Source organism: Tympanuchus pallidicinctus, unplaced genomic scaffold (assembly GCF_026119805.1).
Source record: "Tympanuchus pallidicinctus isolate F22 unplaced genomic scaffold, pur_lepc_1.0 scaffold23, whole genome shotgun sequence".
In the NCBI taxonomy this organism is placed as follows: Eukaryota; Metazoa; Chordata; class Aves; order Galliformes; family Phasianidae; genus Tympanuchus; species Tympanuchus pallidicinctus.
In genome coordinates, this window is record NW_026294740.1 from 7,904,616 (window position 1) to 7,927,892 (window position 23,277).

The window sequence follows — 23,277 nt, forward strand, 5'->3', positions numbered from 1 at the left end:
ATTGGATAACTGTACTGTCCTTGTTGTTCAAACCTGATTTTCTCCTACCTTTTTAATTTTGAGTTTCCTTCTTGGAATTTCAAAGAGTGTTTTGAGCTGCAAAATGAAAACCTCTTGTATAGTTGGCGAGATGGGAGCTGTTATAAATTTTGCTGTTACTAAAAACAAATATATTGTTCAGTACAAGTAGAGTGGGAAATGTGTCATTGGTTTACTTAGGTAATATAAACACATTTTGATTTTAAAATTTACTTTAATACTTTCTTGGTAGGTACCGACTTCAAACAGTAAAATCTTTGGCTGGGGTGAGCCTTATGCTGAGATTGCTGTGGGCATGTCTCAAATGGGATGACATGGCTGCAAAAGCTCCACCTGGAGGAGGAACTACACGTACAGGTATTCCTTTACATTTTGGGGTTTCTGAATGCAACTACTCTTGCTGTTAATTTTGACTGATACTTTAATTCCATTTTTTTCTCTAAAGGCTTGATATTGATTTGGTTTTACACTTATTTTTTTAATAGCCAACAGTTTGCACTGTAGTTGCTCTTACTTTACCTTGAGTATATTGGGTTGATTGGAGATTTAACCTTATTTTCTTGCTCTTAACGTGTTGGGACTAATTTGTTTTAGAAACTACTGAAACTGAAATTACAACAACAGAAATAATTAAGCGAAGAGATGTTGGTCCATACGGAATCCGGTCAGAGTACTGTATAAGAAAAATTATTTGTCCCATTGGTGTACCAGAGGCTCCAAAAGGTATGTTTGTTTGTACATTTTTCCCCTTCCATGTAAGCTTCTGCAGAATTAAGGTAACTAGACCTTTATAAGGATTCAGACCATCAAAGGAGCAAATGTAATTGACATGAACTATTCATTCTCCTGTGTGAAACAGATAATGCATTTAAAAACCTGACTTGACTTCTCTAAAGCTGAAAGGTATTCCAGTTTCTAAAATAAGACTAAAAAAGGTACTAAATTTTGGTTTACACTTCAATTCTTTTTTATGATTGAGCTTAATGTGTATGTTTTGACTGTTCTCTAAAGAAACTCCAACACCCCAGAGGAAGGGACTTCGATCAAGTGCACTAAGGCCAAAAAGGCCAGAAACACCCAAGCAAACAGGCCCTGTTATAATTGAAAGTTGGGTAGCAGAGGAGGAATTGGAGTTATGGGAGATCAGGGCATTTGCTGAAAGGTAAACCAACTCAAATAAGCTTTCTTTGTGTGTATGTTGAATAGAAGTTCCCACTATAGAGGACAAACTTGATAGCTACAATCAGTTTAGGCTGATCTGCGTTGCTTTTTATTTCTGTGCCTTTTGTTAGTAATACTGAAGCACAAAATTGTAAAACTAAATTATTTGTTAATACTAAAACTTTATTTATGCAGATCTAACAGATTTGTTAAAATGATTCCATTTTTGTGAAGTCATCAATGTTGCATTACTAAAAGGCTATTATGGGAATGCTTTTTGCTTGACTTCAAATAGTATTTTTAAATACTTCTGTAACACAAAATTATTGTATGTATGTGTTTTTAAGTAAAGGTAAATTCAATCTTAGAATATTCAAGTGATTAAAAAGAAAGTATTTTCAATGTTTTGTACTGAACGTCGGAACATTTTGAGTCCCTTGAAAATAATGTACTAGAATGTTACATCATATTTGCAGTCTCAGATGTATTTATAAATTCTAGTTTTGATTAATAATTTCTTTTAAGGTGTCCACATGAGTTTAGCACCTGAGTACTTTAGGAATGTTGCATGCACTTTCAATAGCTTATTTCAGAATACTTTTAAAAGCATTACCCATTTCTCAGTGATCTTCATACTTGATATTTGTTCTTGTTAAGAGCAGTTCAATTGGATGAGTTGAAATCCAGTTTGATGGTTGGAATTTATGTGCTAACTTTCTTTCTGGTTGTGTGTCTTTGGCAGGGTGGAGAAGGAAAAGGCACAGGCAGTTGAACAGCAGGCTAAGGTTAGTGAACAGAAAAAGGCTCAACTAAAACAGCAAGGATTGGCTGCCCCTGCTCTTTTTATTTTCTTTTTTCAATCAAGTCTGAGAAGCACCAGTCTCCGGTTAAGGTCAACAGTGTTTTATGCTGTAATGGAAAGCTGCCATGGTGTACAACTGACTTTGGAATATTACTCCTTTTTTTTTTTTTCCCCATGCTTTAATCACATAAAATCAAAAGATTGACCTATCCAAAGTTGGATAAATTAAGCCCACAGAATTGTTTCATATACATATAGATATATATATGTGCATGTGTATTTTGTATGTATGTATGTAAATATGTATACATGTATAACTAAGAAACCCAATGCCATGATGGTATTTGACATGCAATAATAAGAAGTGGTTTTCTTACAGTCTGTTCATTTTTTTTGTCATCTTCCCTGACCCAAATGAATTACTGTGAATCAGAAAAACTCATTCACTTCTAATTACCTCAGTGCTAAAGATAACCAATTACTGAAATTTAAATTAATAAGTGTCGAGGTGATTCCACTAAGATAGGGAAGAATGTTAAATCTTTTGGTGTTGTTAAAGAGCATACTGATACTGCCCTTTTACAAGATGGCTCTCTAAATTAAAGGTACCTCTTTGACAGGCACAGCACAGAAGGTTGCTGAGTGTGATAGGATAGAAAGGATATTGAACCTGTTTTATTTAAGCACTGCTTTAGTTAGAAGAATATTTTTAATGGTTAATTTGATGAAGTAGGAGGATTGTCTTCCGTAACTGGCAGGATTTCAGTGCAGGCAGCTCTAGACTTAGGAATGCCAGTAATGAACCCTTCTGGTGTATCCCTGAAGTACATGGTGTCTATATATACACAGTCAAAGCCAAATACAGATGAATACTTTTCAAAGTGGTTTTTTTAATCTTCTAATCTGAGATTAATTAATATGTTTTCTTTAAAATGTGTAGTGAAATTAACTGTGTAATCTGAAGGGTTTAGAGATGAAAATTACTGGTTGAGTACTGTAAGCAGAGTGAAGGATGCTTGTGCTTGCAGTGCTCTAAGGTATGCAAACAGTTTATACTTCAGTCGTTTACAACTTGAACTGAAATCTTACCAAGGTTATTTTTCAGTACTGCATTTATTTTACAAAATCTGAAAATTCTTCTTTTTTTTTCTTCTGAATTCTGTAGAAACGGCTGGAACAGCAGAAGCAGATACCTGTAGCAGGTGTGGCTGCCACTGTCACTACAGCCAGCAGCACTACAAGTACAGTCTCAACTCCACAGAAAGTTGTGGTGGGCCCTTTAGCGGGCCCGGTTCCCACTGGAACCAAAGTAGTACTTACTACAAAAGTGGGTTCTCCAGCTACAGTAACATTCCAACAGAACAAGAATTTCCATCAGACTTTTGCTACTTGGGTTAAACAAGGCCAATCTTCAACAGGTAATTGTTTATCTTGGAAAGAAAATCTAACTAGGAAGAATTTATGGACGCATCCTACCTACATCCAACACTTCCATCTTCTCCAAAATATAGCATAGCTGCATTTCATATCATTGCTCTTAACTCTCTGCCACGTCAGCAGGGTGCTTCTAAAATAATACCTGTCTAATCTTTCTTTGCTCAGACTTCCTAGATGTTTTTATTTCTGACCTGTCTCATTTATTACTGACAGTTGTTGTACCAGTGATCGTTGATGATGAAAGCATTCCGTGCTGTAACTTGCTGTTTCCAAAAATGTCTTTACCAAAGAAAGAATGACACACTGTAAAAATAATCCTGTAGTTTGCTGTTTCATACTTGAAAATAGTCATATTCTTGACTAATTATTCTGCTCTAAAATTGACTGTTCTGTGTACCTCAATAGCCACTAGCACAGCTGCCACTTCAGCCACAACCATTGCCAGCACAGGGCAGACCTTCCAGATCTCAGGCAGTCCAGTAACGATGGCAGGGAAAGTGATAACTAAGCTGCCACTCCCTGCAAACAGCAAGATTGTTGCCGTCAATGTGCCATCAACTCAAGGAGGTAGGGGAAAGGGAACCGAATTAAAAAATGTATTCCAGCTTGCTGTTTAATTCTCCATTGACACTATTTTCCCAGTGAAGTAAACTGTGACTTTGAAGGGGGAAAAAAAATGTATACCATTTTCTCCCTGTATAGAGTATTTGTGTCTGGGGGAAAAAATGCAAGTGTTTTGCCTGTAAATTATTCTACTTTAAACTGTGTGGAATGAAGCATGCTTTTTCTCTTTATCTACACTAAACATCAACAAAATAATTTTCTACCAAACTAAAAAAAAAAAATGCACTGTTGTTCGTAGACATTTATGCCTGCATCTGCTCTTCACTGGTGAGCAAGAGTTTGACTCCAAACTAAGGTTAGCATTTTCCTTCTTGCCTCAAGAAGAGAGCTCAATACTTGGAGATACATGAATGTATGTTAAATAGAAAAACTTGATTCTCAGTCTCCATTTTATTTAGTGTCTAAGGAAGTCATGAAAGTTACCAGGCTTGTGTTGAAATGTCTGAGGTGACAAGAAAAGTGTTACCCATTTTCTTTAGCACCATGAGCTTGTAGGTGAAAGGTTTAAACTGGTCTCCTCCATTTTAAATGAGTCAGATTAACTTATACTTAATGGTTGCATAGTACTAATTTTGTGGCACTGTGTCATGCAAGGCCTGATTAGCAGTTACCATCATACTGATCTTTATGAAGATTCACTCTTTCCTTAACCTTTTCTGAAATACCTGTCTCATAACTTCAAATGTAGTTGGACTATTGACAAAGTACAACGCTGGCTTTTTACAATATGACAAAGATTATCCCAAGAAGCATTAAAAGATGGAGAAGTTTTAGAAACCTGAAGACTTGTTTTGAGAGCTACCCTGGAGTTGCGTTTTGTTCTTCTACTAGCAATTATATTATTAATGAATTCTCAATTTTTCTTTAATTAGGTGTTGTTCAAGTTCAGCAAAAGGTATTGGGCATCATTCCATCAACAACAGGTGCAAGTCAAACATTTACTTCATTCCAGCCAAGGACAGCCACTGTAACAATTAGGCCAAATACCACAGGGACTTTAGGAACTACAAGTACTTCACAAGTAAGATGTTTTTCTTATTGTTAAAGCAAAAATTTGGTGTGCATATGTTGTAAGTTATTTGGTAAATATACTTTGGGCTAGTCACTTTTCAACGTTTTTGCTTCATCTCAGTAATAGTGTCAGTGGATCCTTTGTTCCCAGCAGTTATATCAGTTCTCTCCAGTGTGGAAAAATTAATAGCTTAGATGCTGGTAAGCCTTATCAGTAGGAGCACAAGTGGAAAAAATACAATGCAAGTAGATCCAACTTGCATCTTTTGTAGAAGGGTATGATCCTTCTATTTCTTGCTATACTGAAAAGAAAAAGAAAAAGAAAAAGAAAAAAAAAAAAAACAAACCCAACAACTTAAGGGCATATCTCAGTGTTTTTGTGTTGTGTTTTGATGTGTGTGTTTGTTCATAAGTTCACATATGCTTTTTATTCTGGTCTGTGTAGGTGATGCAAGGGACACCACTCCGTCCTGGTATGACAGTAATCCGAACACCACTACAGCAGTCAACACTTGGGAAGGCCATCATTCGAACACCTCTAGTGGTGCAACAAGGTATTCTTCCAGCCAGTAGGTTCATTTTAATATTTAAATTCCCAATGTGAAATCTGTAGTTTGTTTCTAGATAAATACTATCTGTACCATACATTCCAATGCAAAAATACCTCATTTTAGTGCTTGACCTGTAACAAGTGCCTTTTTTGACATTTGAACATGCTGGTAGAAATCTAATAGTTAAAATTGCCTTGTTTTTTCAAGAAAAATGTTCAGAGTAACTTTTTACTGCGAGATCCTTTCTGTATATTAAAAAAAAAAAGCGTTTGAAGTTCCTTGTAGAGATGTGAACTGGATGAAAATAAAAAACATTTAACAGACCTTTTTCAATCAACCACATAGGAAAATGGTTTTTAATGGAAATTCCTGTGCAAATTGCAATATTTGCTTCTCTTGTTTGATAATACATTTCTACAAGGAGTTCTGATTCAAAGATTTATAGTGTTAATGACTAAAATATTAGAAAGTTTTTCTTTTTTCTTATCACAAATTATTCTCTTACAGGTCAGTCACAGCAGGTAGTGACTCAGATTATCAGAGGTCAACCTGTCTCAACAGCAGTTTCTAGTACCAGCACAGCTTCTACTAGTTCTGGACAGAAGACTGTAACAAGTCCTGGAACTCCACCTCAGCAAATACAGCCACAAACCACGTCGCAGCCCCCTCGTCCTCAGCAGGGCCAAGTGAAACTTACCATGGCCCAACTTACACAGCTTACACAAGGACAGGTAAAAATAGCCTCTGAGTGTGAAAATACGCTTGTGCTTATGATACACTTTTTCAAATCTTTTGATTTCAGACTTGTAGTTCATCTTCTTGTAAACCTATGTTCTTAGTTATGTTTCAGCCTTCATTTGGAATGACCTGACTGAAAGAAGCTTAAGTAGTATGTGTAAAGTTTTAAATGTGTCTTCCAACAGTATTCCCCAGTAGTATAACTAGCATCAGGAAAATTTAGCAGCATAGAAAAATATCTCTGTATTAACAGCAGTGTGGGACAGTTATTATTTTTATGGCTGGTTTCTTAGACCTTTGGAACATACTGTTTTTTCCTTATTTCCTGATGTTGTATGAAAACTTATTTTTGATTCAAATTGTCCTGAATTTCAGAGGAAAAACTGTCTCTTGATCTGGAATTGGAAAAAATTATTAGAGCTTCTCAAATTCTTAGGATCTGTTGGGAAAAAGAGAAACTCAGAATTATGCATAGTGTAAAAAATAGGCTTCTACAAGTTTCCACAATAAGTATTCTTTTCAGTGTTTATTGAATAAGTAGGTGTTTGTAATGTACAGGCTGCTTGTGGCCAAGAAAGATTTTTTTCTATGTAGAAAAAGACTCGAGATTTATTTATTTATTTTGAGACCCCATTCTTTTCTGTGGATTCCAAGCATGTGGAGTTAGACATCTAGGTATTGTGATGATACCCTGCTTTTTCTGTTTCTCAACATGGAGTGATGTCATGAGCTGAAATTTTATCTGATTCATGGAACCAAAATATTTCTATAACACTTACTGATAGCTGGAACTCTAATGTCCAAAGTGTCATCTTAAGCAACAGAAATTTACAACAGGTTACAAACTGATCAGTCAGTCATAGGAGATCAGAGTTGAGTTGGATCTCCCAGTCATTAAGGAAACCTTTGCACTGCAGAGAATTTTGATGTAAAATGGTTGGAATTTTTGAGGAAGCATCTGAAAATATCCATTCTTTGGTGTTGCTTGTAAATTCTAGGAACAGAGATGTTCCATTTTAGTGTCTTTCTGGGTAGGGTTCTTGCCAATATTTGGATGAAAATATTTGTTGTTAACTCCAGCTCAGTTATCTGTTGATAGCATTGTTGAAGGAATTTTATATTATTTCATTAATTCAGAGCTGCTTTTGTATTTTAGGAAAATGGTATGTAGGAAATAAATGATATGAGTATTAAATTCTGAAATCCAAAACTATGGTTATTCTCTGATTTTGAGCAAGGTCTGTCTAAGAATTGTATCACTAATACATCAATATTAATATTTTTCAGGGTGGCAGTCAAGGATTAACAGTGGTAATTCAGGGACAAGGTCAAACTACTGGTCAACTACAATTAATCCCTCAGGGAGTGACTGTAATACCTGGTCCAGGACAACAACTTATGCAAGCAGCTATGCCAAATGGTACAATTCAGAGATTCCTTTTCACCCCACTGCCAGCAGCTGCTACTACAGCTAGCACAACTACAACAACAGCTTCTACTGCAACCTCAGGTAAGCATTAATTCTGTCCAAGAGAAAAAGAGGCTTCAATTTAGTCCACGTGGGAATTCTTTTGCAATTGGAGAAAGTATCTTTTAAAAGTAAATTTACTGGAAATGTATTGAGCCTAGAAATACTTTGAATTTCTTCATAGATTTTTACGGTAGTTCTGGAGGGCTCAACTGGGTAAAGCTCATAGACTTGTCATTTGAAGTGAGTGAAATTTATTTTAATCCTGCACAGCTACAGAGCAGAAGCAAGCTCTACAGGCACAGCCAACATCAGTGCAGCCGCCAGTTCAGCCACAGCCTCAGAGTCAGCAGCAAGTCCAGCCTCAAGCACAGAATCAGAGCGCTCAACCTGTGTCCCCCACCCAGCCACAGGCACCACAGCCACCACTTCAGCCTGAAACTCAGACCCAGCCCGAATCTCAAACTCCAGCATCTCTTGACTCTCCAGTCACACCTGAAGCACAGTCATCTAAATCTCCGGTGCAGTCTCCGGCGCAGACCCAGGCCCAAGGACAATCTCCAGCGCAAGTCCAGAGTCAGCCGCAGAGTGCAGTCCTTCCACAAGGCCAGTCCCAAGTCCAGCCTCAGCAACCAGCTCAGGTGCAGACTACAACCCAACAACAGATTCAGATGCAGCCCCATGCTCCCATACAAATTCAACCTCAGCTGCAGCAATTGCAACCTCAGGTTCAGACTTCGGTCTCAACCCTTCCAACTACTCAAAGTTTAAATCAGGTTCCTGTGCAATCCCCAACTCGTCCTCAGCTGCAACTTCAGCAGCCTCCAACTAAAGTTATTACAGTGCCTCAGCTTCAGCAACAAGTCCAAGTTCTCTCTCAGCTTCAGTCACATGTTGTGGCTCAGATACAAGCCCAACAAGGCAGTGTACCCCAGCAGATCAAGCTTCAGTTACCTATTCAGATTCAACAAAGTAGCCCAGTACAGGCTCACCAGATTCAGAATGTGGTAACAGTTCAAGCAGCTAGTGTTCAGGAGCAGCTGCAGAGAGTTCAGCAGCTCAGAGAGCAGCAACAGAAGAAAAAGCAGCAACAGATAGAAATTAAACGTGAGCACACCCTTCAGGCTTCTAATCAGAGTGACATTATCCAGAAACAGGTAAAGTTAACAGAAGAAAATAAAAATTTAATGAATGAAAGAAATTTCATTTTAAATGCCTGTTCTTGTTAATAATGTTGATACATTTGATAGGCAGTTAATTTGATTTTTTCAAAGCTAGCATACAATTGGTTTTGGCAGTTTAATTAAATATTCTACATTAATTCAGCACATTAAGTCAGTTGTACTATCTTTGCAGTCTTTTGGCACATTGATTCAGCTTACCACTAGCTGCTGGGACAGTATCTCGTTATTCTCAGTTCAGGAAAGATAGGTTATAGACAGGAGAGCTGATGTTCAGAACACGTGTACAGTACTTTTGTTGCCTGCTATAAGGATCTGAGGTTTCAAAGAGGTATCTGAAATGTAATGCTGTTGGATGGCTGCGGAGCTTTAAAAACAAACAGAAAAACCAACATTTATATAATAGAATCTTACCTTCTTTCTTACTTTTTTTTTTCTTAAATAAAAGTACCATCACTGAAGAAATACTGTCAACATATGTTTAGTCCCTAGGTTTAAACTGTGCATAAACAAAATATCCTACTCTGTCTGTGAGGTGGAGGAGGAATTTTGAATTTCATTTTAAAAGACTTCAAATTTTAAATAATTACTTTAAACAAGTGCTGCCCTGATTAAAAAAAAAAAAAAAAAAAAATCAATTCCATTTTTTCACTTACTGAAGTAAATGCTACTTTTTTTCTTCTAACTTAGGAAATGTCCTGGTTCTCCCAGTGGTATTGTGAAATACCAGCTAAAGTTTTCATATTTTGTTTTGGGTTCTCTGTTGTTCTGCAGGTGGTTATGAAACAGAATGCTGTCATAGAACACTTGAAACAAAAGAAGACACTGACTCCAACGGAGAGGGAAGAAAATCAGAGGTGAATATGCATCATGGTGTATCTTTAGATTGGAACTTTTATATTTATAACATTATTTAATATATATAATAAAACAGGTTTATAAACACCTGCTTGAAGAGAAACGGCTATTTTAAAATTGGTTCAAGTAGCACCTGAAAGTAATTGGTGAGAATTGTAACTGAATCCTGTATATTCCCGATTTTACTTTGATAATATGTTTTAAGGTCAGGTGTTGCATGTGTGTGTCTGGAGCTGGCCATAATTGTTAAATTGAAGGTAAATCCATCCTTAAAGAGAATGGAGAATGAATGATTCTGTTGCAGAAAAGCCTGCTTTTACTCTGTCCTTTATTATGGTTGTTTATTTCCATTTTTTGTCCCTTGGCATCACTTAGTCTCATTTCAGCATTATACATTCCATTCAACAGAAGGAACTGAAGAGTTGGAAGGTGCCACTATTGAACAAAAGAGGAGATTTCCTCCTTGGAGCTGCTAAACGCAAAATTTTGGAGTGCTTGTCAGTTATCTTGGGTTTATCTTGACATCATCTCAGATTTTTATCATCAAGTTAGAGTAAAAGCTTTGTTGATTACAGTGGTGCAGCTAGATGCTGCTTGTTACACAATTTGATAAAAAAAGAAAACAAGTAAACATATGCACCTCATTGAATGGTGTCAGATAGTCAAGTTGGTATTTTGAATTGGATTTCCGTAGCAGCAGCTACTTTTCCCAGCCAGAGCTATTTTGTCTGATTTTTGGATCCAATGTCTGTGAGCTATTTTTCATGGTCACTCTGGCAACAAGAAGCATTTAATTTTCTAGGAAGTTTAAAATAGAATGGGAAGGGAAATCAAAGTGTATTTATTATCTTCTGGAAAAATAAAGCAAAGTAAGTGAAATATACAGGACAAGTAAGCAGGGAAAGAGGATTGTAATTGGATGTATGGCAAACATGGAAGAATAATGATTTGTTGCCAGCAGTGAGGAAATCTAAAACTGCTTTAGTTATATTCGGTCCCTTACACTGAAAAGTATTTGTCATCCTTATGCCAAAGCACAACATCTTAGTAAATATCAGTGCTCAGGGAAGAGTAAGAATTAGTTTTCATCAAGTTATAGGCTTCCAGCTTGCATGGCTTTCATCCTGCATCAAAGTAAACAAAATCCAGCTCTTTCCAATGGGTTAGTGGAAACTGAGCTGAGTCAAAATGTCTTTGATCATAGTCTAAACTTTGTTAGGAGTTTTACAGGGAAAGGCAGGAATCGGTTGAATGGAATCAGCCCTCTGATTCATGTCTTGGTATCTCCCATTGGTGATCTAGTAAAGGACGAGTGGGAGCTACACAGTAAATACCAAATCTACCATTTAATTTTAATAAACATAATAATTTAGCTTGAAGCTTCCAGAGACTGGAGAACTAAATGATTCTGCTCTCTCAATTGGGGATAGCACAATATACTTTTTCTTTATTTCTTCACCAGAATGATTGTGTGCAACCAAGTGATGAAATATATTCTGGATAAGATAGATAAGGAAGAGAAGCAGGCAGCTAAGAAACGAAAGCGAGAAGAGAGCGTGGAGCAGAAGCGTAGTAAACAGAATGCTACCAAGCTATCAGCTCTACTTTTCAAGCACAAAGAACAGCTCAAAGCTGAAATCTTGAAAAAAAGAGCACTTCTGGACAAAGAACTACAAATTGAAGTGCAGGTAAGGACAGTTATTCTCAGACTTGCTTGATTTTAAGTTGGGGGCAATGTTTCAGCATTAACTTCTAATGGATCTATTTTCTTGGTGAGCTTTTAAGGGAACATACAGAAAGCAGGTCTGGTTTTGTGTGCATGGTTCTCTGCAAAGCCAATGGATGTCCTTTTCAAGCTTCTTGCTTCTCACCCGTGCTGAAACTACCTTGTTTCCTTAAACAGTTTTTGTAAAACTGCAGCCAGCGGGTCATAGTGTGCCAAGAGTGCTATCCTTTAACACTGTAGGTTGTGCACATTAACAGTTTGCACCTTGGGAAGACTTGAATTATTTTTCTTTCAATTACTCATGGGGGTATATGTCTATGTTTTAAACTTGTTCCGGAATAACCATGTGAAGCCTCCCTCTCTATTTATTTAATATACTTCAGGAGGAGCTAAAGAGAGACTTGACTAAAATTAAGAAAGAAAAAGAAAAAGCCCAGGCAGCTGCTGCTGCTGCAGCTGCAGCCGCTGCCGCAGCAGCAGCTGCTGCCACTGCCACCCCACCACCACCACCGCCAGCACTGCCATCGCCACCACAGCACCACACAGCCAGCGTCACCTCCTCCTCCTCCACCACAGTCCCAATGCCAATATCCTCCCAGAAGAGAAAGCGAGATGAGGAGAGAGACTTGTCAGCTTCCAAGTCCAAGAAAAAGAAAATGATTTCTACTACCTCAAAGGAAACAAAGAAGGACACAAAGCTTTACTGCATCTGTAAAACGCCTTATGATGAGTCTAAGTGAGTAGTGAACACCATTGGTTTTTGATGTGTGATGTTAGATGTAGGTTTAGTAGTTAGCTAGCAGTGGTAAGGCAGTTCTAGAACTGAAGTATCAGGTGTTACTGCAGTGATCAGTAAGGTGTAGAGAAAAGTCTCTTTTTCACTAGCAGTTACAAAACTATTAACATACTTGATTTATCTATTAATGTACATAACTTATATTTCTACTTGTCTGCATGTTTCCATTGTATGATCTTTCTGTCTCACATGCACATTTCTTTTTTTTTCTCCGCTCTGTTGTTCTTTCTTTTTGCCGTTTGCCTCTGCCTCGGAAGCAAGTGACAGTTTGGTGTGAGCAGTTTCTTGTGAACTGGACAGGTGGCTGATGCTCTTTAGAACTAGCTTTGGTACCGTCTTCCAATACATTATTTTATTTTTTTTAATTGCTAGCCAGTAAAGGAGCTTCCATGTTACTTGACTGCACTTCACTTTGGAGAATGTTTTGGGTTGGAATCATTTGTATATTAATGTGTGTTCTGAGCTTGATCAAAAATTAAGCGTGTGAGCATTTGACAAAGTGAAAACTGCAGTTTCCTACGGACAAGGAAAAATATTTCTGTGAAAGAGGAAATGCTATATACGAATCTTGCAAAGAACACTATTAAATGCTGGAGTGGGAGATTTTGTGGATGGCAGGGGACAGTGTTAAGCGTTTCTGCTGAAGCTAGAAGTGATTAACATCCTTAGTTATAGTTGCTATGTGATAGCTGTCTGATAGATAATGCGTGTAAAAGAAATTCGACTTCAGACCAGTTCCATGTGAGTATTTTATCTGCTTAATGAGTGATGATACAAGAAGTATTAATTGATACCATTTGGTTGTGCTTTCGATACTGATAACAGAGGTGAACCATAGAGATGGAGCAGTGTTTTAATTCCGGGAATGGTTTCTCATTTCAAACTTGGGATCAGGACTGGAGGATCTCCTGCAGTTCCTTCTAGCCTCTGTTTTTTAATTAGTATAACTAAATTCAGTTGAGGCCTTTGGGGTGTTTTTTTTTAATTAATCTTAGGTGCTCGGTAGTTCTGACCATTGCAGTTTGACATCAGTGTGGGAAATTGCAGACTATCTGTGCTAGCATCTCTTTGTAAACTGCAGACTCCCAGTGTCCTGGATGTAATTCACTGTTATTTCTGAGGCATGTGTGTCTTTTCTATCTCAATAAGAATACTGTATTAAGTTCACTGAATGACAGAAACCTAGAAGGAGGTTACCTGCTCTCCTCTTGTGATGCTGAGTGCTGGTCTGTATGAGCACTGCTGTTGTTAGTCAGCAGAACTGTCGCAAAAGTAAAATGGGATGAATGAATTCTGTGAGCAAAAGGATTTGCTTTTCATTATATTTCAGTGGGCATTTGTGTAAGTTGATAAAAATAGTGTGAATTTTGGTGTCCTGAATCAGTAGCAGTGCTTAAATACATAGAATTAAGGTAGTGAGATGTTACTAACTGATCAGTGCCCTGAGCAATATGATTCAATTCTACTGTTCTGCTTCTTGTCAATTCTGAATGTTATGTTCCTAAAAATGATGACTGTACCGTTGAGCTATGTTATGATTCCACTATTTGGAAAGCAGTTAGGCAAATTTAAAAAGAGCTTCCTGGTAAACGTTGTTCATATGTATGTGTATATACACACATGTAGGCATCAGATACTCCTCTTTGTACTGGTGTCTATTCTCTGCTTTCAAGAGGATAGATGTGAATCTGAGATTATTTGAGATGTGTTTCAAATGCCCTATTCTCATTAGGATTTAGTAAGTCCACCAAGGTAATTCTGTGTATTACTTATTCTATTGCTAGGCTGTTATATTTAGTTCTCACTGGTTTCACACCAGGGTTGTAGGTTCTATGTATGTTGTATGGAGGGTGGTCAACAAGGGCATCATTCTAAGATTCCTACTTATATTCAGCTGATTTGTTAAAGCATAATGTGAAGCCTGTGGTGAACGTGAATTCTGGGTGGTGAGTTTCACTTTAGCTTCTGGCTCCAGATGGGAGCAGCTAGGTCTGATCCCCTTTGGGAAAAAGACCACAGCTGAGTTGTTGCTGATTAGAAGGAGCTGTTGCTATTAGAAGGAGCTGTTGCTATTTGAAGGAGCTGTTGCTATTAGAAGGAGCTGCATTGATCCGTTGTTGATGGAAGGTCGGTTTGTGCCATTTTCAGGATTTGTCTGACTGAAAATGGACAGGTAGGTGTGGAGTAAATGGAGCAAACACCCAGGAAGGCAGGGGTGTTCGTTTCATGGAGCGTTGGCTAGCTGCTGTCCTGCTGCTGGTTTGTACTGAGAGGTGTTTGGCTGAAGACCGATGAATTAGGTAGGGCTGCAGAAACTGATAAAGCAACATAGTGCAGGTGCTTGGTGGTCTTTAAGATTTAGGAAGATCCCCAGGGTCGGCTTGCTTTTGCTCAGGCAGAGAGAATGAATGTGTAACTTCGCCCATCTGGTTGGTTTCCATGAGTCATAGGTGTGTTCTGAGGTATCCATACACAAAACGTCAAACATCCTTGCATAATATTTTAGAGTTTTGTCACGTCATTCTGTGCAAGGTCCCATTCACATGATTCTGTACCTGGTTCCCTTCACGTTGTGTCATACCACATCTGGTTCTGTCACGTAGCTGTCTGAGAGTAGGCACTGTTCTCTGAAAAATGATCAACGTACCGATTTACTGCAGTTCTCAGTAGCTGAATCTCTGTTTTTCAGCCTGCCTCCCCCATGCCCTAAATTAAAATTATGACAGCCATGTCCTGACTCAGTTTTTTTTGTATCATGTTACACCAAGATGTATGGTACACATGGCTGGAATGCATGTTCCTTGTAGTATACTTGTAACTCCTAGCTGGTGTTTGCGCTTTGCTTTTGTTTTTTAAATTAACTGAGACCTACATTTTCAAATCTTAAAGTAATGTTTAAGTAGCTTTTGAGCTACAATTTTGAAAATGTGTATCTTTTCCTTTGGCCTTGTCTTCTTGTGCCTTTTACAAATTTTTGCACGCACATTGGAGATGTGTTTTTAGACCGGTTTTGTCAAGGTCTGGTTACATATTGATGTGCATTTCAATGAATTGTCAATTTAAAATTGACCCAAGTGACCTTATCAACAGCATAGCTGCAGCATGAGATGTTAGCTTGTAAGGATAGAATGCAAGGAAGCAGGGAAAACAAGAGAAAGTTGAAGAAGTAGGCCAGCAAGAAAGTGCATCAGAGAGAAATGCAGGGAAAAGTGCCATGCCATTTGAAATGACAATTACATTGTCATTTTCATTGTGAATACTTTTAGGTTCTATATTGGCTGTGATCTTTGTACTAACTGGTATCATGGAGAATGTGTTGGCATCACAGAAAAGGAGGCTAAGAAAATGGATGTGTACATCTGTAATGATTGTAAACGGGCACAAGAGGGCAGCAGTGAGGAATTGTACTGTATCTGCAGAACACCTTATGATGAGTCGCAGTGAGTTCTGATAAGAACCTCTTATTTAATGTCTAGGTAGCAAACTGCTCTGACTTTGGTTACCTGTTCCTTACAAAGAAAAAAGATATTCTGCATATATTGTATTCGTTTGTAATACAAATTCATTTTCAGTAATTGTCAAATGTGGTATTCGGTGGATTTTTTTGTGCTATAGTCTGATTTGGATAGAAAGCATAATTTTAGTATGGGGATATGTGATTGGCATCTTTCTGTAAGGTTCTGACTCGTAAATACCCTCTTCAGTACTCAACTACAACACTGATGCTTCCATATGAAAAATGTTTGTACAGAGTGAAATAGGAGCCCAGCTGTAGTCCAGTTTGCAGAAAACGTACCTTGAATTGTTTGGGAATACTGCTTGGGAGGTATTGCTGGCATTACACCGTTCCTTTCAGCTCTAAAGCAGATGGCTGATTTTGAAACCTTGAATGCTTGATAGCGTCTAGCAGAAAATGCAGTAACTAATTGTGAAATGTTCTGTAATTTAGTCTGTAAATACAAAAGCAGTTTGAATAACGTAATTAGATTTTGTCAGTCCAGAATGTCACGTGCTATATTGCTGTATTTGTGTTGGGTATCTTGTGTGCAAGGGACTGCAGGTTTATGTTTTTAAATGTAATCTTTAATTTAAATAAATGTAGTCACTAATGTATTTTTGGACCTTGCAGATTTTACATTGGCTGCGACCGGTGTCAGAACTGGTATCACGGTCGGTGTGTTGGCATTTTGCAAAGTGAGGCTGATCTCATTGATGAGTATGTGTGTCCACAATGTCAGTCCACAGAAGATGCCATGACTGTCCTCAGTCCGCTGACCGATAAAGACTACGAAGGGTTAAGAAGAGTTCTGCGCTCTTTGCAGGTGAGAACACAAACTGCAGCAGGGTGGGATGCTTTACTCTGCAAGAGGTATCTGACGAGTCGTGGAGTTCTGATTTCTCTTCCAGTTGCTGTTTCCTTTTTTAAAATAATAATCTAGAACAAGACCTTATTTTGTGCAAAGTGCCACCATCTCAGCTGGACTTAACTGGCATTATTGTGCCATGGAATACTTCTGTTAAGCATATCACTGCAACTTAGTGGAAGTATCTACTGAAGAGTGCTATTTTTTTGTTGTTAATTACTTGTTGTTTTCCTGACAGGCTCACAAGATGGCCTGGCCATTCTTAGAACCAGTAGATCCCAATGATGCACCAGATTATTATGGTGTTATTAAAGAACCAATGGGTAAGTGTTTCAGAACAATCTCGTGATGAGCAAGTAGTTTTGGGATTAGGAGTATCAAATTTGTTACCTATTATGCTTGTAAGTACTGCAAGTAGATGTGCATATTTTAAAACACACGAGATAATCTGCCCATCAGTGTGTTCACACGTTCTCCATAACTGATGTTTGAAAATAAGCACCTCAAGGGCATTTTCCAAAGGTAAGTCATTGTTTTTCCAATTAAAAGTTGTTTTTAATTTACGTTTGCATTAAAATAGAACAATTACTGTTTTGTCATTCCTGTCTCATTAATGTATCCAGTTGGTAGGAGTGGGAGCACTACTATTTTGTGCAGTTGTACACTTGAAATCTTTCATCTGTGCCATGTGATAAATATGCACATATTAGTGCATATTTAGAAAATTTGCTTAAGGTGATTCATGAATTCAGGTGACCAGAGGATTAAATGTTCATGCCTGGATCAGTCCCAGTAAAGGCTGTAAGGAAAGTGAAGTTCAAGAATCCAGATTTTTTCACACTTTTGTTTTTTTTTTCCTTAATTTCTTCAGGAATAGTAAATAGCTTCCTGCAAGAAACCAACATCTGCAGGATCTCCTTGTGCTTTTTAATTCAGCTGCAAATGGCACATTCATGCATAAGTGCTTATTGTAAAGGAGGTTTACTGGTGTTACTGTGTCACAACTTGAGTTCCTGGGAATACAACTAAACTTCTGTAGGCTTTGTTTCCTGCTCTCTGATAACCTTAACTTCTGTTGAAGTTGAAAATGCCTCGCTTTAATAATCTTTGCTTTCTTTTAAAGACCTTGCCACCATGGAAGAAAGAATACTGAAGCGTTACTACAAAAAGGTCACAGAGTTTGTGGCAGATATGACCAAAATTTTTGATAACTGTCGTTACTACAATCCAAGTGACTCTCCTTTTTACCAATGTGCAGAAGTTCTTGAATCATTCTTTGTACAGAAACTAAAAGGATTTAAGGCAAGCAGGTAAGCTAAAGTGTTCCTAATCATAGATGTTCTGTGGGTCCCCTAAAATCTCCTTAATGCTTTTAGAAGCTTACCTTACATTCATACAAAGATTTGCTTGTCCATGCACTTACTTGCACAACTGCTTTTCTTTGAAAGGGAAAAAAAGCCTGTTCTATAGCAGCCATCTGTCATTTTAATCAATATTAGGGCTTAAATGTTTGTGGGTTTGTTTTTTTTTTTTTAGATTACTTTGTAATACTCATTCAAAATGAGATGTTGTATACAAGTTTAATATAATGCTCATAGAAAACTTGAATGACCCAAAGTCATAGCTGCAGAAAACTTAAATGGGAATCATTTCTCAAGCAGGACATACGCTGTGCTGTTCTGAGTCTTAATTATGTTCTACTGTGCACCAAGTCCTTTTTAGAGGCTGAAAAGAGACTGTTCTGTGAAGCTTATAATTCACTGAAAGAACTCAAAATAGTTTGCTTCTCTAATCGTTTTATAACTTACCTTGTTTCAATCAGAGAGATAAATATACTTTAAAGATAGATGAAAATCTAAATACAATTCAAATTTGAGTATTTAAAATCAAATTTTCTTTTCTAATGTTTTTCTATAGAAAGACTGAAGAGTATTTACCTAACGTAGACATTTCTGAAAACGAATAGGCCACTGCTCTATGGATTTTCCTATTGTCTGTCTGTATCCTTGTTGTACTCCAACATGAGCCAACTGTAACTGAATTACAAGCCTTGACTGCTTTCCAGCATCATACAGAAATCTGTATGTGTGCAGTAGTTAAATTTGTCCATCTGACTGTAACAGTCAAAACTAAGGTTCCTAGTCTGAGGTATTAATGCAGGATTAAATTAATTTCTAATCAAGTAAATTGAACACTTTGCTTTATACCTACCGCTGTGGAAGCTCTAATCCAATGGGAGTGTAATATTGTTGAGAGAGGATGTGAGACCAAATGGATTAGACCAGCATTTTTCCTTCCCAGTATGATACTGTAGTAATAATTTTTATTAGGTAGTTCTCAACTCATGTTTCTTTCATCATGCATTTGCTGGTTATCCAGCGTCCACTGCTTACACATTAATTTCATTGCTGCATTTTATTTGTTATTGTTTTTCATTTATACCATCTGTGTCCTTTCTTCTCTTGCAGATTGTGATATCTTTAGTCTGAACTGTTTTAACTGGAATCAGAAATTTCTTTTATTGTACAATTCAGTAACATTAAATAGCCCTAAAAAAAAGAAATCCAGATCATTTGTCTAAAAAGTAAACAATGAGTATTTTTATTATTACCAGCAAATCCTGCTGGTTAAATGCAAATGTATTAACAGGAAAAAAAAATTGTCCCATCCCTGGAACACTGTAATGAGAGAAATGAAAATTTCATCTCGGAAGCCATGTATCTCATTGTTTTATTTTCAGTCACCAATAAAATTGTGGATGTTAAAGAAGGGTTTTGCTGAACGGTGATAAGCAGAGATGTGATTTTTAATATGCCTGGTTCAGTTTTTTCTATTAAGTTAATCCAAGGATGTCTTGAATAAATTTAGGCTGAATACACCTTATTATAAATATTCACCTGTATAAATTGTCTTTTTCCTTTCCTTTTGATGTACTACTGTTATGTAAGCATGAGAATAAAACTGACTTCAGGCATTTTGAAATATTCCAGTGACACTGTATTTGGCAACCAGTGAAATATTTGTGTGCAGGACATGAAAATGTGAATAAAATTCAGGGAAAATTAAGTGGTTTTTTTGGAAGAGTTGAGATTAAAAAAAAAAAGAAGCAACACGATGGTAATTCCCTCCTAGTGATTTACCTGTGGCAACACCTTGCAGCAACTGTGTTTCCCAAAATGAAGGGTGCTTAATTCTTCACTTTCTTCTGTACTCTGCAGGTCCCATAACAACAAACTGCAGTCTTCTTAGAGTTCTGCGTGTAAACCTAACAAACGAGCAAGAATCTGGTTGTCTGAAAATTTTTAATTAAGAAGCCAGATGTTTTTAGTCAGGTTATCCTGACAAGACTCGATGTAAACTGCGTTTTTATTGGTCACAACAGTCAAATTATATCCTTGGCTTATTTTGTCCAAAGGACAAAGAAATAAAAATCAGCAGCACCACTTTCTTGTCAAGATCAAATTGTTGTACTATTGTGGCAGAAGCAGGAAAACTTTGTTTTGTTGAAGGAGAAAGAGCAAGAAAATAAAAAGATACAGTAAATGGGGTCAAGTTTAACTCCATGGAAATGCCACGTCTGTTCTTCAGTGAAGAAGCTGGTTTAAAGTCCACACAGAAAACTTTGACTGTATTTATTTATTGTTGCAAAAAAGACGCTTTTTTATTGCTGCCCTCATTTGTCAGCTAATTATTTTTTCTTATAAAATCCAGCCCCGGTCACATGTAATCCATTCTGTATCTTAACATGATTCCTGTAGGTAAAAGTACAAGAAGACCTCTAGATGTCTTTTCTTTCTATGAAAGGAGCTGCTATGTACACATGTGCACACACACAGAACTGGGAATCAACGATGAGTTTGTCATTCATGGTAGATTAAAAAGAAACCAGAACAATTAAGCTTGCATAAAGGTTGGGCTAAGTGGTCATGGACTACAGACTCTGTTGCCTTGAATATTACAGTACAATTTGTCATTTACTCTACACCAGACTGAAACGAGTAAAATCTATTTGAAGGTATCTTGTTTGTAAACATTTGTCAGATTCTAATTTTTTTCTTTTGTATTAAAATTCAAAATATGGATGTATATGAAACAAAATAAATGGAGATAATTGTTCTCCCCACACATGTAGGTGTCCTTGAGTGCGCGCTGATATGTTTGTAACGCTTTGGGGATCTGGTGGAAAGCAGAGGTGTTACGAGTAAGTGGGGAGGGAAGTGGAAAAGGAGATCTGACTTGGCTCCCGAGGTCGCATTTAGAACTTCTCTTTTTTAAGCAGCTGTTGTCCCGTTACAGAATTCCTACACTGGTGCCAAAATTACTGTAACGGGTAACGTGGTAGGAAGCATTTGGTGAGATGTCACTGCCCACTGCTGAACTAAGTGATATTTTGCCAAGTGCCCTAGAAATGTACAGTTCCAAGTGTCAGTGGATCTATGAGAGGCGTTCCAGATGGCTTTGTTGTTTCCTGTATAAGGAGTTGCTGGCAAGAAGAGTAAGTTGTAGTCAAAAGAAGATGCAATTTGCAGATGTTTCTTTTTCTTTCTCACTTGCATACTGCGTAAATGGCTGTCTCATATTTTCTAAATCTAGTTACTGAGCCATGATTTGTATGCAGCTCTCCAACCATTTGACTTAAGCTTTTGCACTGATTCACAGTTAACTTCTGTTCAGTGAGCTGGGATTTCCCTGATGTATGAATAAGCTCCTTCTGGTTTAACCTCACACCTTGCTATGCAAGAACCTTCCTTGTTGTTTTTTCTTAAAGATATTGCTACTGACCACACTTTCTTATACTCACAGGCTCAGGTGTACAGATACTTCTGGGATAATTTTATCTAATAAAACCCATGGTTTTTTGTACGTTCAAATGTTGTCATTTAACCTATATGTGACAAAAATAATTGCTCAGTGTGAAAACAGTTATCCATTTACGCTGCTTGAAGTTAAAGAGGAGTAGTTGCATTTAGGTTATGTTGTCCTTGACATTTAAGATAAAAATGCTGCATATTGTACGCATTGTGTTTTTAATGCAGAAAGGAAAAAATTTACAGCTTCTAACAGTGTTTTAACATACCTTGCATTTCATCAGAACTTGGTAATATTTCTGTACTATATGACATTTAAAACTTTCCTACCTGTAGGCAATAGACTGCTATGTTTTTAAAAACCTGTGGCAAATTGAAGAGTACTTTTTTTGTACCTTAAAGGACACATCATCCTAGACAAATAAAATAACGTGCTTGACATTGATTTGGTGGTGTTTCTAATGAAAACCATTGGTGATGTTGTGGCATTGTTGTAGGTCTTGGCTTTTCCAGATTAGGTCTAATTGCTAGTGAATCAGTTTCATCAGGGAAATAATCCACGCGCATGATTTCACCTTGCTGAAAGCCGCCTTGAGTTTTTCAATTGCCAATGAATGCGGTGAGGCATTTGTCTTGGTTTATTAGAGGTGATATTTTTAGTTAAAAGGTGTTTCTGGATAAAAGCCGTCTTGTAAAAGTTATTGATTTCCACCTTCCTAAAAGTATGGTAAGTTCCTAAGATCTGTGTTCTCTGTTCAGTCATCTTCCTTTTAATTTCTTATAAATAATAGCATGTTTCAAAATAGTCATGTATTGTAACATAGATTTTGATCATGTGAACCATTCTGGCTTGATTTTTGTTTCTCAGACAACTTTCAATCAATTTCCTATGACCTGAATTCAGTTCATCAAGTGGTTAACGTGGATTTAAAGGTGGTTAAAAAGTCGAGCTTACCCAAAAGCCATGAATATCTCCTAGGAGGGCAGGAAGACAACACTGCTCTGCACCTGGGTTTCTGTGTGTTGGCTGCAGAATGTTTGTGTGTGTTCTGGGGGGGAAACAAAAGGATCTGTTGTGATGTATCTCACTTAGCATTGCAACTATTGCATCTAAGTAACATCTTCTTTTCAGAGTGCTCAATGCTGCTGGTTTTTTTAATGGTAAGTGCTACATTTTGGAATTCCACATGACTCAGAATGTTTTTCTTCAATCCTGTAGCATGTGATAGGCCTGGTCAGAAGAGGAAACAGTAGTTATGCTTCCCTCCAGCTGCATTTCAGTTGGGCTGTGAAATGCAGTGGTCTGTTGCTTGGCTGTTGTAATATTTTAAGGAACACCTTCCAAGAAAGAAAGGGAAAAGAAGGTGGCCTTGTGATGCAAACAGGGAGAATGGAATCTACTGCTCTTCAGGCTTGCTTCTAGAGCAGCACTTGTACCTGAGGTAGCAGTAGAGGCTGTGTCGGTTGCTGGCCTTTTACTTTGCATTTGGATGTCATTGGCAGTGGTATGCTGTTATCTCTTCTGAGATAACATCTGTGGCCATATCCCATCTTGGTTGTGTTTTTGCAGCCCTGCTTTGCCTGCTTTAGATTACGATGACATCTTGGAGGTGGGGATGGGTGCGTAGTTGCTATTCTGGGCTGATGATTGATCTGGGACTTGCTCATTAGTCCCTGGGCTGCATTTGAAAATAGAAACAAAGAAACTTGAGA

At 37.5% G+C, this 23,277-nt stretch overlaps 1 protein-coding gene across 11 annotated transcripts in view; it reads left to right on the forward strand.

Annotated features, from left to right (window-relative positions):
• Positions 1–20,883, forward strand: part of BPTF (bromodomain PHD finger transcription factor) — a 47,018-nt gene extending 26,135 nt beyond the window's left edge. For 4 of the 11 annotated variants that reach the window (XM_052687763.1, XM_052687766.1, XM_052687770.1 and 1 more), the window contains 19 exons: positions 272–396; positions 634–762; positions 1,051–1,201; positions 1,943–1,985; positions 3,168–3,420; positions 3,845–4,006; positions 4,936–5,084; positions 5,520–5,643; positions 6,133–6,356; positions 7,651–7,873; positions 8,105–8,988; positions 9,787–9,869; positions 11,333–11,558; positions 11,980–12,332; positions 15,659–15,832; positions 16,522–16,714; positions 16,995–17,079; positions 17,880–18,066; positions 19,975–20,883. In XM_052687763.1, coding sequence (XP_052543723.1) covers positions 272–396; positions 634–762; positions 1,051–1,201; positions 1,943–1,985; positions 3,168–3,420; positions 3,845–4,006; positions 4,936–5,084; positions 5,520–5,643; positions 6,133–6,356; positions 7,651–7,873; positions 8,105–8,988; positions 9,787–9,869; positions 11,333–11,558; positions 11,980–12,332; positions 15,659–15,832; positions 16,522–16,714; positions 16,995–17,079; positions 17,880–18,066; positions 19,975–20,005 — 3,799 coding nt within the window. In that variant the 3' untranslated portion in view covers positions 20,006–20,883. Of the gene's footprint in view, positions 1–271; positions 397–633; positions 763–1,050; positions 1,202–1,942; positions 1,986–3,167; positions 3,421–3,844; positions 4,007–4,935; positions 5,085–5,519; positions 5,644–6,132; positions 6,357–7,650; positions 7,874–8,104; positions 8,989–9,786; positions 9,870–11,332; positions 11,559–11,979; positions 12,333–15,658; positions 15,833–16,521; positions 16,715–16,994; positions 17,080–17,879; positions 18,067–19,224; positions 19,526–19,974 lie in introns of those variants that run through there. The other 7 variants (XM_052687772.1, XM_052687764.1, XM_052687765.1 and 4 more) reach the window with 7 other exon arrangements.
• The last annotated feature ends 2,394 nt before the right edge of the window (positions 20,884–23,277 follow it).